Raw genomic sequence first — 16,883 nt, forward strand, 5'->3', positions numbered from 1 at the left:
TTAAGTTTTCATTGTATGTCTGCCTTATTTGAAAGTAAATTCAAATTAAAAACCAGTCTTCAGTAAAAGTATTATTTGGCGAATCCAAAATTGACTGATATGACACTAGTCTTTCAGTGTGGTGCCCAAAACATTATCTAAAGAATAACAAATACTTTTTTAAGTTCTATTATTCTAACGTACGTATATTTACATTAAAGTTATAATATCAGTAATATCTATCTATACTATTATAAAAAAGAGGTGGTTGCTGCATGTGTGTATGTGTGTATGGGAAAAGTAAACTCGAAAAATACTGGTCGGATTGGGCTGAAATTTGGCATGATGATAGCTCACATTCCCGATTAACATATAGGCATATTCTTATTTCAAAAATCCTTTCGGGCTCCGCCCCAGTGGCTCTGGAGTTTCCCATGTTAACCTTATGAGAAATGGAATTATTGAATCTTAACAGCTGTTTCAATTAAACAAGTTGGTTCTGTTCTATGATGTTCAATAGCATTAAAGTTACAAGGATTACCAACAGGGTGCAGCACTATTATTTCTTTTACATTTATGACAACAGCTAAAATTTGCAACCAAAAGGTGAGTGAGCGTAGCGAACGAACTTCAACCTGGAGGCGAGTTAGCGTAGCGAACGAGCTAACCTGAAGGCAAGTGAGCGCAGCGAACGAGCTCCAACCTAAAGGTGAGTGAGCGTAGCGAACGAGCTCCAACCTAAAGGTGAGTGAGCGTAGCGAACAAACTTCAACCAGGACGTGATTGAGCCATGCGAACGAGGTAATCTTGAAAATTAAGAAGTTAAACGGGGCAAAGCCCGCGGGTTACAGCTAGTCAACTATATAATTACCAATGTTATTTATAACCAAAACTAGCAGAGTACCCGTTCTTCGCACGGGATTGGCGCTAGTGTAAAATGGATTATTGCAGTTATGCTCGTGCTTTACGTTTGCAATGGGAGAGTACAAGCACGGTTTGAGAATTTGTTTGTTCTTTAAATTTACGGTATGCTATAGTATAACACATATGCCCACCATTGCCATAATGTCCTACCAATGCATCTAAACAATATACGGAAAACAGTAAACTATCAAACATTCGCAAAATTTCACAAATTATCCTAGTATCCTACTAATATTATAAATGAGAAAGTTTGGATGTATGGATGTATGGATGTATGGATGTATGTTTGTGACAAGTGAACACGAAAAATACTGGTCGGATTGGGCTGAAATTTGGCATGATGATAGCTCACATTCCCGATTAACATATGGGCATATTCTTATTTCAAAAATCCTTTCGGGCCCCGCACCAGTGGCTCTGGAGTTTCCCATGTTAACCTTATGAGAAATGGAATTATTTGAATCTTAACAGCTGTTTCAATTAAACAAGTTGGTTCTGTTCTATGATGTTCAATAGCATTAAAGTTACAAGGATTACCAACAGGGTGCAGCACTATTATTTCTTTTACATTTATGACAACAGCTAATTTGCAACCAAAAGGTGAGTGAGCGTAGCGAACGAGCTAACCTGAAGGCAAGTGAGCGCAGCGAACGAGCTCCAACCTAAAGGTCAGTGGCGTAGCGAACGAGCTCCAACCTAAAGGTGAGTGAGCGTAGCGAACAAACTTCAACCAGGACGTGATTGAGCCATGCGATGCGAACGATATAATCTTGAAAATTAAGAAGTTAAACGGGGCAAAGCCCGCGGGTTACAGCTAGTGATATTATAAACGAGAGAGTTTGGATGTATGTATGTATGTTTGTGACAAGTAAACGCGAAAAATACCTGTCGGATGGGGCTGAAATTTGGTGTGATGATAGCTTACATTCCCGATTAACATATATACGGATTCGTATCTCATAAGTCCTTTCGGACTCTGCCCCAGTGGCTCTGGAGGTTCCCATGTTAACCTCATGATTAATCATATCTAAAAGGAATAAAATAATTTTGTCAGCTGTTTCAACTACACAAGTTGGGTCTATGATATTAATAAATAGCATTAATTATAAGGTTTACCAACAGGGTGCAGTACTATTAATTTTTTTTGCATTTATGACAACATCTAATTTGATCCTACTCGCAACAAAAAGCTGCGAAATATAGTAGAATTGCAATAATAAATTAACTATGGACAAATATCCTTGTGGTTTGGTTCATTGAAATAGAATATTGTTCGGAAATGAGGTTTTTAAAAGTGTCTCTTCCCGCTGCAAAGCACGGGTACAACAGCTATAGGTCGGCCGCTTAGAAAACGACCTCCTCCAGCATTGGTTTAGCATTAGCGCGCAGGTCGTTTTCTAAGCGGCCGACCTATAGTTTATCTATACATTATCCAAGCATGTTTCTTTAAATCCTTGTTTCTCAGCTCGTGTGCATCGCAGAGAAATTCTACGCATACTGTTAGAAAGAGATTTGCCTGTGGTTGTGCAGAATCCCTTGATAAATAAAAATACCCCCGCCCACCCATGTAGCACAGATGGTTGGGCCAACGTTGGTAGTGGAGCCACTTAGTTGGCCAACGGTAGAAATGTCACCTCTTTAAACTGTTTCCAACCAACCATTGTCCAACAATGGCCCAACCATCCAAAAATACTGATGGCCAACTAATTATAACACAACTGATATCCAACCAACCGTTTTATTTTACACAAAATAATCAAGATTTAGTATGAAAATCATAATTATTAGTTGAGTAAATTGATTAAATAGCTCATAAAAACAAATTTTGAAAAAACCTAGAACAAAATTTTTTGGCCAGACGGGTCTTGAACCCGGGTCCTTCGACTTATGACCTTACCACTGAGGTATCTGTGATTGTTGATGTAGAGAGTTTTCAAGTGGTGAAAGAGTACCTAGCCGACAGTTGCAATGGTCGCAAAACTTAAAACAATTTTGATACTACAGTACGGTATATAATATGATTCTGTTAATCTGTTTAGGCATTTTTTAGTTAGAGAGGATACTGATATTTGAATATAGATTATTTTATTACCGTTAGATTATTAATGTTATTATAATTGACTGTTATACGATAATTAATCTTTCCCCTTAAATTGTTGCAAATAAGTTAAAGAATATTAATTTAAAAATTATTTGCATTATTATAATTATGTTGTGAAAGCTAGATCCAGAAAATGAAAGTCTTGTAAACTCAACGATGGACCATCGTTGAAAAACGGCTGTCCATCGTCGGATCAATAATAGAGAAAAACAAATAACAAAGATTACATAAAGACATATGATTAATAGAATCAGCTGTCTACACATTGCTTGATATCACATTTTATAAAAAAATAATTTGTTTTTGCATTAAATGGTCAAATGTAAAAAAAACAAATGAATTAAACAAAAATTAAATTAAGCAATATGTTGACCAGCTGTTACTCAATTACAATAAACAGCTGATTCTATTCATCACATGTCTTTATGTAATCTTTGTTATTTGTTTTTCTCTATTATTGTTTCGAGTAACTGTGACAGATGAATGACCCAAAATTATTGACTTTAATAGGGGATTAGAGGTAGAAAACTAGTTAAAAAAAAATGTTTTGTAATTAGTTATGTATTTTTCAACGTAGAATCCGATTCTGTAATCAAAATTGGTAGCTTATATTTAAAAAAAGTCAACTTCCGGTCTGAAAAAGCGACTTCCGGTGTGATTTCGGATTGGAAATTATCACCATTTGGTAGACCGTACCCAATTTTGCTATTTCTGTATTACTTTTTGTTTGTAAGAAAATGTTTCCAAGAAAATGTTTCCAACGTTTTGAAAGGGGTGTACGGGTGTTTTTGGACACCCGGTATATATATGTGTGTGAATTTGAACGGATGGCGTTTTTTGCCTCTGGGGACCTCAAAACGAAAAAGTTTATCGGTCCCGGGTCCATGTCTTACCTTGAGACTTACGGTAATAGCTTATTCCCTATATGGGATATTCGCTAATAGACTGAAAAATAAGCTCAAAAAATTAATTAAAAATTTTTAATAAAATCAACATGAGCCTTATGGGTTGCCATGCTGGTGACATAATAACAACGAAATATAACCAGAAAATCAAAACAAATGTAAGAAATTCCAATAACTTATTTATGTTTTATTTACAGCCTGGGGTGAAAATTAAATGCGACATACCGATGATGACGAAGGGTTAGAACAATTGGACCTGTGTGTCACATTACATCCAGGGTATTCTTCACGCCAAGAAGCTTGACATTGATCGGGATGCGGTGTAGGTAATAAAGAATCTGAAAGCCAGTAACGGCGAGAGCCCTGAGGGCTTAGGTCACATGTTGGCCTGACTTGAAGTAATGTGAAAAACAATTCCAGGTCTGTGTCCAACAGAGTACAGGGGATTTTTTAGTGAGCAGTATGTGATAAATTCAGGAGTCTCACACTACAGGTTGGCTACCTGTGTGCGTAAAAGCATTTTCCCTCCTCTCCCTAAAAAAAGGAAAAAAGGTGTTATATAGTCAATGGTTTTACTCAGAAATTTCGGATGCAACCACGGCCACCTTTAACTACAGCCCGTGGCCTGGTAGAATTGGCAACGTTGCAAGTGGTGTTGTTTAGTGACAGACGTCCCATGAGATAACACGGCAGACAGGTGACATCAGCTCATTAATTCGCACTTTATTGATTTAAATTTATGAACATAAATTTATTAAAATATTAAAAATACAACATACAGACTTGAAAACCAAAACAATATTAATTAAAAATCTATATCTGTACATTAAGCGGAGTCAATATTGTCTTAGTCCAGTAACCAATCTTTCGTAAATACACAAATACCAATTAGCTTCTTCCAAACAAAACAGCTGTACAACACCCTTGCGACGTTAAAGGCGACCGTGATGCAACTGTGACTGGACTGAAACGGAGCTGTGACTGGACTGATATGTATGAATCGACCTTACTGAGAGTCCACTCTACTATTTCTACTCACTCCTGACACTGTATTGTCTAGTGTATTCTATTCTTCATTCACCATTCACCGTTTGTTTAGTTAATTAGTTTACTGCGTTTGTTTTTGTTTACCGTTAGGATTAAGAACTAGGAAGTGTCGTTGACCTTTTTTACAACTTCTAAATTTTAGTTTTAATTTTGGAATGAATTGCTTGTGATTATATTAATATGGATATCGATACAAAAGTGAAGTCAGGTCATAATACTTCTGTGAAAAATGGAAAGAAAAAACTTAAACAGAATCATAACTTAACCTCAAACGATACTAACATTGGGGAACTGAGTATTACCAACACAAATAACAAGCAAGTTACATTGGCCAGTATCGATGAGAAAGATGAAAATACTAAATACAAAAAGGTATAATTTATGTCCTATTTTCTAATTTTATTTTGTCTTGAAATTGCTAAAATTCTGGGAAAGTAACTTAGGTCTATCATCCTTTTCTATAGGATAACTAGCCTAGGCCCTAGTTATAAACATGATTAATATTATTCAATAACATGGATTTATTTAGGTCTGCAAACACTTGAAGAGCTTTACAAATGATTAAATAATATTGTTTCAATATTTGTCCAAGTAGGCCAACCAACAAAGATTCAAAGGGTACAGTTTCTTAACTGGGCAATGCTAATATCGATAGGAACTATCAAATTGAAAATATTGATTAATAATCGATATTTTAAAATATACGGTATTTATAATCAAATTAAACTATCATAACCTAACCTAACCAACCAAACTTCCTGATGGTGAAAAATCGCACGAAGGTTTACTAATCGAATCGATAGTTTCAATCGATATTAGCATAGCCCAGTTAAGAAACTGTACCCGATTCAAAGACTTTATTAGGCCATTAAGTTTTTACAATAGCCTAGGCTGCGTCAAAGTACAATACAAATTCAATAAAACTAGATAGGCTATAGCCTCGTTCACACGGTGCGAGTTTACAAGCTACTCGCCAGCGTGTAAGAATCCGGCGAGTTGGCGAGTGTGCTTGTATTTGTTCACACGGAGCTTGTCCACTCGCCAACTCGCTGACGTGTAGAAAGACGCCGGTGAGTCAGCGAGTGCGCTTGTAGTCGTTCACACGATGCTTTTCCACTCGCTCAGTAGCTAGCTTGAACCAAATCCTCCGACATCTTTGAATAACACGCGCACAAGCACAAGCAACTGTGTTCACACTGGGCTACTTTACATGCTTACTCGCTCAAAAGCTGGCGAGTTGGCGTGTAAAGTAGCGGCATCGTCAACTTTTTCCAGAGCTTTTTTACAAGCAGCTTTTGAGCGAGTACGTCGTTCACACTGAGCTATTTTACTAGCTGCGTGTAAAAAAGCCGGCGAGTAGCTTGTAAACTCGCCCCGTGTGAACGGGGCTTTCAACTTAGGCTAAAAAGGAAAACAAACCAAACAAAACTGCAAGTCTAAACAGCAAACCATGCAAAGGTAAATAAAAATTAGGCATACATTTTTATCATTGGGTCCATGCACTACATGATTTTTCAAACTTTTAAAGCCTCAAAATAACTTAATCGTCACATTTATAGAATGGATTTGTTAGTAGCCAATTCTTTTATAAACTTCAATTTTGGCAAGTTTCTAATGCTAACAGGCAGAGCATTGAAAAATTTGAAACCTGAAACAGGGAAACACTTTTGACTTTTACTTAGTCTATTGCTAGGAGTATGTACATCATTACAAGTTCTAGTGCTATACGGATGGATGTCTCTATTGAAAATAAGATCATTTTCCATCGATTTGATAGCTTCCAAACACTGGTAAATATATACATTGATGACAGTCATGATTTGCATATCAACAAACAATGTTCTACAATGTGTTCTAAAAGGCAAATTGCGTGAGGCACACAAATTGCTTTTTTTTGTAGCACGAGGACCTTCTGAACCTGTGGGGAGTGACCCCAAAGCCTGGTTCCATACACAATGAGTGACTGAAAAAAAGAGAAAAAAGCTATTCTCACAAAGTCAGGAGGCAATTCAGATGTTAATTTCCTCAAAAGACAAATTACTCAATTAAGTTTAGTACATAGGGCGTTGACATGTTCATCACACACAAGCTCAGAGTCCAAAGTAAAGCCTAAGAGTTTGACAGAGTCACAAACAGAATTAGTTTTACTTTTAAAAGCTAAACAATATTTCTTGGGTTTTCTTGTCATTGAGAGCCAGTTTGTTCCCTGAAAACCATTCAGAAGCTATGTTAAACAATCTTTTTGTGGAGTTACTGGCAATTACAGGATCAACGTGCTTTTCAAACAAGTTTGTGTCATCAGCATAGAGCAGTACATCGTTTGAAACAGAAAAGCAAAGGTCATTCATTGCTATAATGAACAAAACACAAACACATACAGTTTTATTCCTCCGTGTTTATCTCTGAATTTGGTGTTTTTTATTAGTTTTGATACATCATTCTAAGTTAGGGTTGTTCTAAGTCAAGTTTTTATGAGACGATGATGATATCTTAACATTAAAACATGCATACGGAAAGTTAGTCCATTCTGGAGTAGGCCTAAGTACAAGATTTAATTAAGTTTATAAGGCATGAACAGAAAACTTACCATTTTAACCTAAATAATCTTTCAAAGTAAGTTTGTTTATTGTAATCTTTGTTGTTTTATTTTGTTAATGTTTTATTATTATTATTAGTTTTTTAGAGGTTAACGTTAACTGTAAGAAAGGACCGTGAGGTCCTAAGTTTACCTCAATAAAGAAGGATTTACATTTCAAGTAAGTTAAGCTTAACCATAATTTACAATTACTTTATTGTAAAGGAATCACTAATAAACATTACACAATTGAAGATACCTTGGCCTACAATAAAAACTATTTAGTTGTCGTATCATCAAAGTTGGCATTTGTAGGCCTTTACATCAATTCTTACAATGTTTAATCATATAGGCCTACATTATTTTGATGAGAATGTGTTTCAGGTTCCTGCCATCAAAAGTGATGAACAAATCAATCCTTCTGAAAAAGTTAGAGCATCACAATCAAAGCAGCAACGATTTCAGATAAATATCGAATTGGATGTGATTGCATCCACTCTGTTCATTGCTGCTGTTGCGACAAGATTCTACAAACTTGAACAACCTAGAAATATTGTGTACGTAGAATATTTTGTTTTCTTACTGAATGGAGAGGTACAGTGTTATTAAAAGTAAGTAGGCATATTGTTGTACTTTTTACGCAAGAACTTGTAACAATTAACTGTAACGAACTGTTGTAATTTACATCACCAAGGAAGCATCCAGTTCATGACAAATAATAGGCACTTAAATTTATAAAATGATATTACCGGTACTTAATCACTTTAGGACTCCTCATTGTGTATCTTGAAACAATTTGAGAAATGTTTTTAAGATGGAACACAGCGGATCCTGGTTATTGTTCAGATCCTTATCAGGCAGGGAGCAGAAACTCATGGGAAACCAGTCCTGTAAGCCTGCTTTACATTGGTCGAGTAAGCTAGGCCGATTTGGCTCGGCCCAGTTGCTTGGCAGAGCTTACTTGTCAGGTTTTAGAAAAGTGGGTTTACATTGGTAGGCCTAAAGTTAATTCGGCCGAGTTGACTAGATAAATTTTGATGATTAAGTTACATGTAGAGTTGTGTTAATTATACGTCAAATCCCCCATATACGTGTTACATTTTGAAAATGCTTGAAAAAAGTAGGTACCTATACGATTTGTTAGTAGAAGAGGTTGATGAATCGGTGCAAGAAGGATAAAATAGGGAATTTGGCAGATTTAAAAAATTTTTATTAGTTCTTGGTTGTATGTACGGTACCCCTTATGTTTTTAATTTTTCGCTTCGCATCTTGTACACCAATCGCTAGCTTACCCATTATCTTTTACAAGTTTGTCAATTGCTGTTTGTCGCATTTGTTGGTTTTCGTAAGTAGGGCTTGCGAGATTCCACAAACATTCTGCAAACGATACAACTCGATACAACTCAACAAACTTTATGTTACCTCTTCTGTCTGCTTCACGTCAAAATATTATTTATATCAATTTTAAAATATCAATACCCCCGTTGCAGCAAACCTGCAGACTAAGCGAATTTCCATTTACCCGGCTTGATTTCTAATCAAATATATTCCCTAAAAATTTTCAGATTTATGGTATTTGCCTTTTAAATAACATTAATTTTAGTGAGCACTTAGGTTTGCTGCTATGGGGAAGATATTGAGGTGTGTTTTTTTATTTAAATGTTGATAGCCTATTATGAAATAAACAAAATTGCCAAATTTGATTAAAATGTATCCATAAACAAGCAAACTACAACAGTTTATTTATTCTCTATAAGAATAACATGGGAATTTTAAATTTATAATTTTTAAATTATCTCCGTGACCATTGGGCTTACAACAACGCTTCAATATACAAAATTATTTCTTTTTTTAAGCTCTACAAATGGTTTGGAGAGAAGTTATAAAATTTGTGTTTTTAGGGTCAAAAATTGGAAAAACAATTTTTACCCCATAAAACCCCCCGTAAACCCCCTTTCCCACAGTCCAATTATGCTGGTTCGCGAACTCGTTTGAATAAACGTAGGTTTACACGTTTGTACCAAATTTCATCAAAATCAGATGATTTTTGCTCGAGTTATCGTGCTAACGGACACATATATATATAAATTTGAAAATAATAAATGATATATATATGAATTTGAACGGATGGTGTTTTTGGCTTCTGGGGACCTCAAAACGAAAAAGTAAATCGGTCCCGGGTCTAGGTCTTACCATGAGACCTTCGGTAATAGCTTATTGTATGGGAAATTCGCTAAAAAGACGTATAAGATTGCTAATATGCGACTTGAGACAGCAGATTGACGGTGGTGGGGGTAGGGAAAGTGCTCAAAATATGTTGAGTGGCTGTTTCCTGGACAAAACTACTCGACTCATCCGCTAGCTGGGTCTGGCACTCAACTCGCCTGCCACTTGACTCTTTAAATTGTCTACACTGGTCAAGTTGACGATAATTGCCCTTCTACTCGACCAGTGTAAACCAGGCTGTATGGCTTGCTTGGTAAAAATACTGTGCTGAATTTGGAACTGGGGCAGCAGCTGTCCTTCATTATTTGGGTTAAAATAAATAGTCCTGGCTAAAGAAACATTTTGTTTTATTGTTGATGTTAGCCTCCGGATTACGTTGAATATAAAAATTGATGTAAATACCTGCTTCTTGTAATCCAAATTGTTGCTGTTATGACGCAACTAGTTTCGACTTATCACGAAGTCATCTTCGGGCGTCCAGGGGATGTCAATTCACTTCATCAGAAGGTCGTCAATATACACATACGTTCATACACGAACATGGTCACGGTTACGAACAAAAACACAGACACGAACATTGAAACGAAAAAAGTACGATTTAACGAGTAAAAGCTAAAAATGGTAACACCGGTGAGGATTATGCGTCACGGCCGGATGGATGTAGCGTCTAGACTACAGCAAAAAAGTACGATTTAACAAGTAAAAGCTAAAAATGGTAACACCGGTGAGGATTATGCGTCACGGCCGGATGGATGTAGCAGTCTAGACGCTACATCCATCCGGCCGTGACGCATAATCCTCACCGGTGTTACTATTTTTAGCTTTTACTCGTTAAATCGTACTTTTTTCGTTTCAATGTTCGTGTCTGTGTTTTTGTTCGTAACCGTGACCATGTTCGTGTATGAACGTATGTGTGTATTGACGACCTTCTGATGAAGTGAATTGACATCCCCTGGACGCCCGAAGATGACTTTGTGATAAGTCGAAACTAGTTGCGTCATAACAGCAACAATTTGGATTACAAGAAGCAGGTATTTACACCAATTTTTATTTTGTTTTAGTTAATAGCAAAACTACGTTCATTTTAGACTCACCTTTACTCATATTTTAGCTTTGCAAAAGCAGAATTGTATTGATGTTGTAGTGAAATGTCAAATAAATTGGCATTAATCTTGAAATTTGAAGATCTTGGTTATATCAAGTAGCGTTCTTTTTTAACTTACTCTTATGTTTTAGATTTGACGAGCTTCACTACGGCAAATACATCAGCCACTACATGAAAAGGACATTCTACTTTGACTCGCAGCCCCCTTTTGGAAAACAGTTGATTGCAGCTGTAGCTAACCTGGCAGGCTTTGATGGTGAGATGATTACTAAAATCTAGACAATCTCAGCTGTATTATAACGTTTTTCAACAACATTTTAGTTATTACTTATTAGATGTACATAGTGCTTACTATCTTTGCAATCCAGAGGTAAAACTGCACTACGGTTGTTTCGGATACCATTCCATCGCCGGGTGCATAGTGATACATTAAACCAAAACATGATATCAACTTGTTATACTTATACGTTTTTGGTGATTTGTTATGTAGGTTACTTCAAGTTTGAGCGTATTGGTAGCGAGTACGCAGCTACAGTGCCAGTGTTTGCTCTGCGGCTGATACCAGCTCTCTGCGGCTCACTGCTGATTCCTGCTGCGTATTGCTGCGTACTCGAGCTGGGCTGCTCGCAAGGCACTGCGGCACTGGCTGCGTTCTTACTGCTGGCTGGTCAGTTGTTTTTGAGGCCTCAACAGTAGTATGCTATTCTATTCCTACTGAACAAAAAATTGTTTCAAAATAAATATAATAATAAAACAGGCATCGGCTGAAGAAATGATTTAATGTTTTAAAAAATTAAGTTTTCTGTCGAGTTTCCTAAAAGCCCTGAAGTAGGGCCTAATTATTTCCCCCATGAAATTGGATAAAATTTACTTGAGACTTTTAAATAAAATGTAGGCCTACACTGAAAATAACATTGAGTACACTATATATAAGAGTTGAGTCAATGTTGTCAAATTTTACTATGTTAGTATTTTGTCTTCTAAAACTAACAAGATACCAGTTTCCTACCTATGTGTGTTACATGCAATGGGCAAAAGATTTAAAGAAAAACATTAACTAAAGTAACGCTGGAACCTGTAAAGCCTGTCCACGACCATGGACAAAACTTCTAAAAGCTTCAATGCCGCATGCATTTTTATAAAAGATAATGACAACAGGGAGAGAAAACGTTATCTATTCAACCAATGTAGTTTGCCAATACTATTTGCAATTGCAAGAATTGCATTTCATTACTATTTGCAATTGCAAGCATTGCATTTCATCTTAGTCAAGAAAATTCTTTTATTTATTACATTCTATTATTACAAACTGAATAGTATTTTATAAGTAAAAGAAGAGCTTGCAAGTTCCCACAGGTAGAGCTTAGTTGTATATACAGCTGACCCATACAATTATAATTGGCAAAGCCCATATATTAGCCATCCATAGCCAGTGTGTTAATATAACTGGTAATCAATAAAAGGTTGTGTAAGATTTAACCTGATTTTGTGGCAGACAACGCTTTGCTGACACAGTCTCGCTTCGTCCTGATGGAGGCCCCATTGCTGCTTCTGTCTGTGGTTGGTTTGCTGAGTTTGCTGAGGTTCCGTCGTCTTTCCGTAGCTCCATCGTGTCAACCAATCACCTCCTGGTTGTGGCTTTCTCTCGCTTTCGCTTCTCTCACTCTGTGCCTCTGGTAATTGTCTGCGGTATTATAAGTCTTGGGGTGTCAAAATGTTGGTTATATTTGTAAAACATCATATCATGATTTAAGGTAATTTTTAATTTTTTCATTAATATTATCTTAGATTTATCATACAAAATATAAATATCGAAGAAAATCTAATGAGAACTTTAAAGATTTGTAAACTAATGAAAAACTCTTCTTGCGACCTACAGTTTTGTGTAATTCTTTTTTGTAAAAATGTTGAATAAAGAAACAAGTTAAAATTGTACGCCAATAACAAATCCCCCACAGCAAGCGACCGATGGCCAAGCAGGCCTGCCACTCAGTTCCAGGTTTGTCTGTTGGTATTCATCAGGGTTGGTACGGTCAGGGAAAACCTGGAAAACCTGCAAATGTCAGGGAATTTTGTTAGTCTGGAAAAGTCAGGGAATTTTGGAAAAAATCTGGAATTTCTCTTGAAAGACAAAATTTTTTACAGATATGCTACATTTTGCATCTACGTCTCAATACTTGGTCAAAAACATCGAAGTTTGGCGAAAACATCGATGTAACAAAAACATCGGGAACCTACCATCGATATAAAAAACATCGAACATCGACAGACATTCTATCATCACCCTCTGATTACTGGCTTTAATTGAACGCACCGAGCTCCCAGTGTTTCTACACGACCAAAAGAATATAATCCCGGTCACTGGGTTAAGAAATCCCGTTTAATCCCTTAAGATTTTTGATGTTAAATTCTGAGTGTTAAATTAGACATATTGTGTTTAAATAGTTGTTTTAACATTGCTATTATATTTTGTTAAGGTAATTTTTTCGATTGGGGTTAGTTTTTCACTAAAATAAAGCATAGTAAATAAAAATAGACGTCATAGCCAAAACTCCTGTGTTATCCCACATCCCCTTCAAATCCCGCTCATGCTCTAAAAATCCTGTTTTCGGGATAATAATCCCACGTATGGAAACACAGCTAGTACCACGATGCGCGGAAGGATAGGCCTACATTCATCGTTTCAATTTCAATACGATACTGAATACAATTCCTCATTGAATTTATACCAATACTGATTCAACCTTTAATAAACTAAAAAAAAAACTGCACTTGTAGGAGTTTTGAGTTTATAAAAAATTTTTATCCTGTTGAAACATTTAATAGTTTAGTTTAGTACTACTTTTTGTCTCCGGTACAAGCATGGTAGTTATTTTTCCCAATCAGAAGCACCGTATCGTCTAAAAAACTGAACCGAAACCAAACCAACGAAATCAGCAACTGACCCATCACTAGTGGATATTAATTTAAATTAACAAATACACTTATTAAAAATATTACCAAAAGCAATCAGTGACTGAGCATGTTCAGATAACTGACATTTCAGCTTATCGTTAATGGATGGGATAACACAGCAAAATTATTGCACATCAAAACCAAAACCTACTATTATGTTAACTCTTTGTTTCAGTTTATCTGCTGAAAACCAGGTAAAAACGATAACTGACGTTAACAACCGACCCATCCCTAATTTATACAGTATAGCAGCGTAACTATCAGTACTGATCATAGATGTATTTTGCAGTGTGAAGTACGTCGGATTCTACTCGTGGTGTCTGGGCGTTGCTCTACTCACCCGAGACTACTGGAGAGTGCTGTCAGACCGCACGGTGAGTGACGCGGGCGCACTGTGGCATGCCGTGGCACGCGCTGGGATAGTCCTGGCAGTCAGCAGCGCAGTGTACTTAGCTGTCTTCTACACTCACTTGTCTGTTCTCAGCAAGGCGGGGCCTCATGACAGTGTCATGACGAGTGCGTTCCAAGCGAATCTTGAGGTTAGTATATTTATTTGTTCATATAAAATTATGGACCATAAGAAGCCATTTTGGAACATCCAGTAATGCAAGTGGAGGAAACCCCTGGCTCTGTGCGATAGGAATGAGTGCTCGCCGTTCTGGCTTTTCCTTGCTCATTACCAATATATTTCCAGCAAAACATACTAGAGCTGAATGCACATGGCCGTCCCATAAGCAAGTTTCCTTTGTACCTTAGTTTTCTGTGCCCCAAAACAAAGCTAACGTGTCCAAAATCCACCGAACCCATTTTAACTCAACTACACCGTTGTGGGGTTGCAGGGAGGACTAGCCAGTATAACACGAGGCCAGCCATTGCAGGTGGGTCATGGGTCGCAGGTCACACTGAGACACACACACGGACGACCCTGCTGGCTACACTCGCACTCACATGTGTACCCGATTCGCTACCCAGACGGCCGTGGCTCATCTCATCAGCAACAGGTCACCTGTTATACATTCAAGGTAGGAACAACCACTATGTAAAAAAAAATAGATTTAGATTAGGCATAGGCTCAAGCGACTCTTTTCAAAATGAGCTCAAGCTACAAACTAGCTAGCAAACTACAGCTGTTTACGGTACTTATTTTCCATAAGAATAGCATGGGAATTTTTAATTTACAAATTTTTAATTTTTTCCGTAGCTAATAACCATACTAAAACACTACACTATACAAACATATTTTTAAGTTCTTAAAAATTGTTTAGAGAGAAATTGGGAAATTTTATATTAAGTTACAAAAATTAGAAACATACAACCCCAATCCCATGACCCAATCTCTCTAGTTTGCGAACTCATCCAAGTTAATCACGCCCTACACCATCAAACCAAATTTCATCAAAATCAGACCAAAATTACCTGAGTCATCTTACTTGTTCACGGACACATATACTGAGACATCAAAATGAAAAAGTAAATCAGTCCTGGGCCCAGGTCCTACCGTGCCACCGTGTCAGCTACTTCTCTATTGGGAAATTTGCTAAAACTTAAATTATGATACATGGAGATTTGCAGTGAAAACTTAAAATATTATTTTTAAGGAGCAAATTACTTCCTTCTTCAAGGTTGGCTGCTTCATCTTGCTTCAATTGGAGAGAAGATACCCTCACATTGGTGCAGAAGGTCGTGTGACCAATCAGGGGCCCTATTTTTGAAATGGTTGACAGTTGAGTCTATCATCAGCACTCAACTCAACCAACAACAGGATTTGGTACTTTTGAAACCCAACAGTTGGGAAGCGAGTTGGGAATCACTAGTTGAGTGACTCGTTTTGGAAATGTAGGGCTACGACCGCACAAAATTCAGATTACGTCATTTTGAACCAATCACAATGCAGAGTTCTTGCGATCTTCGATTTAACCTCTTCTTACTCTAAAATCTGGCAGCTAATCTCAATCTACCATATTTCGAGACACAGAGGTAAACTGTCAACTCCGTTCTTGAGAGATTGAGGTTATGTCTTGCTTAATCTTAGTGATTGCAAAACTTAAGTATTAAAAATAAAATTTACTATGGATGTTTGTTTTAGGGTGTAGCTAATAATAAGTTTAGGCATATCCTAAATGCATTATTATTTGCTTTCTTCGTCTTTATTTCGGAACACATAAACTTATTTTAGTTTCCTTCATCGGTTTGTTTTATGTTATTTTTAATTGTGTTTTTATTTAGGTTAAAGCGGCTATTTGCCATTGCACTGAAAGCATATCGTAACTTAAATTAATTTGATCCCTTTATTAGGTGAATATTGAAACAAACTATGATATTGTTTCTCTCTACCACAATCTTTAATACCTTAAATCATAGGTCTAATAACAATAATTATCTTATAATAAGTTCAATTAGTATGCCTAGTCTATTTCAAACATACCAACAAGGATAAAATCCTTGATTAAATAGTCTAGTATTTACACAGTAAATAAAATTAAAATGCAATTATTCTACAGAAAACAATCACATAAAGTATTGGGTGCTAATACATTGACAACAAAAACAAATATATAACCTCTAAATCGTAATTAATAAATTAAAGCAATAACAATATGGCGTCGACTCAAAAAGAGCAATTTTTTACCGAAAGAGGAAGAAGAAAGTGCAGTCAACCGTCCACTCAACAGCTCAGTAGGTGGTGAGTAGTTTTGGTTGGATAAGTCGACCGTCAATCGTTTCAAAAATACGAAACGATTGGAAATAGAATGACTCGACACTCAACTCAACAGTCAACCATTTCAAAAATAGGGCCCCAGCTGTTTTGTGCTAGGCTATGTTGTGGGGGTGTTGTGTACTGGAACAGGTAGCTTATACAAGTGTAGGAGATTTAATTTACTAAATTGAACTGGAATACTTGTCTACTGGGAGTTATATTCAGGTGTGACGTGATCTTGATGTTCCAGTCTAGAGAGTTGAAACCCTACTGATCTGAGGATTTTTAAGGACCACTTGACCACTATATACTCTTCATCCAGGGAAACAAATGCAGCTGTGGCAGGGACGTGCATTCGTTCCTACCTG

At 36.7% G+C, this 16,883-nt stretch overlaps 1 protein-coding gene across 1 annotated transcript in view; it reads left to right on the forward strand.

The window, feature by feature from the left end:
- Window positions 1-5,016: 5,016 nt before the first annotated feature.
- LOC129001194 (protein O-mannosyltransferase 1) overlaps window positions 5,017-16,883 on the forward strand; it is a 35,680-nt gene continuing 23,813 nt past the window's right edge. The window contains exons 1-7 of the mRNA XM_054428406.1: window positions 5,017-5,328; window positions 7,916-8,088; window positions 10,994-11,118; window positions 11,353-11,529; window positions 12,358-12,538; window positions 14,107-14,356; window positions 14,657-14,839. Of these exons, the coding sequence (XP_054284381.1) occupies window positions 5,137-5,328; window positions 7,916-8,088; window positions 10,994-11,118; window positions 11,353-11,529; window positions 12,358-12,538; window positions 14,107-14,356; window positions 14,657-14,839 (1,281 nt within the window). The 5' untranslated portion in view covers window positions 5,017-5,136. The remainder of the gene's footprint in view (window positions 5,329-7,915; window positions 8,089-10,993; window positions 11,119-11,352; window positions 11,530-12,357; window positions 12,539-14,106; window positions 14,357-14,656; window positions 14,840-16,883) is intronic.

This window comes from Macrosteles quadrilineatus, unplaced genomic scaffold, assembly GCF_028750875.1.
Source record: "Macrosteles quadrilineatus isolate MER2022 unplaced genomic scaffold, UCM_ALF_1.0 Scaffold_8__2_contigs__length_117827958, whole genome shotgun sequence".
NCBI lineage: Eukaryota > Metazoa > Arthropoda > Insecta > Hemiptera > Cicadellidae > Macrosteles > Macrosteles quadrilineatus.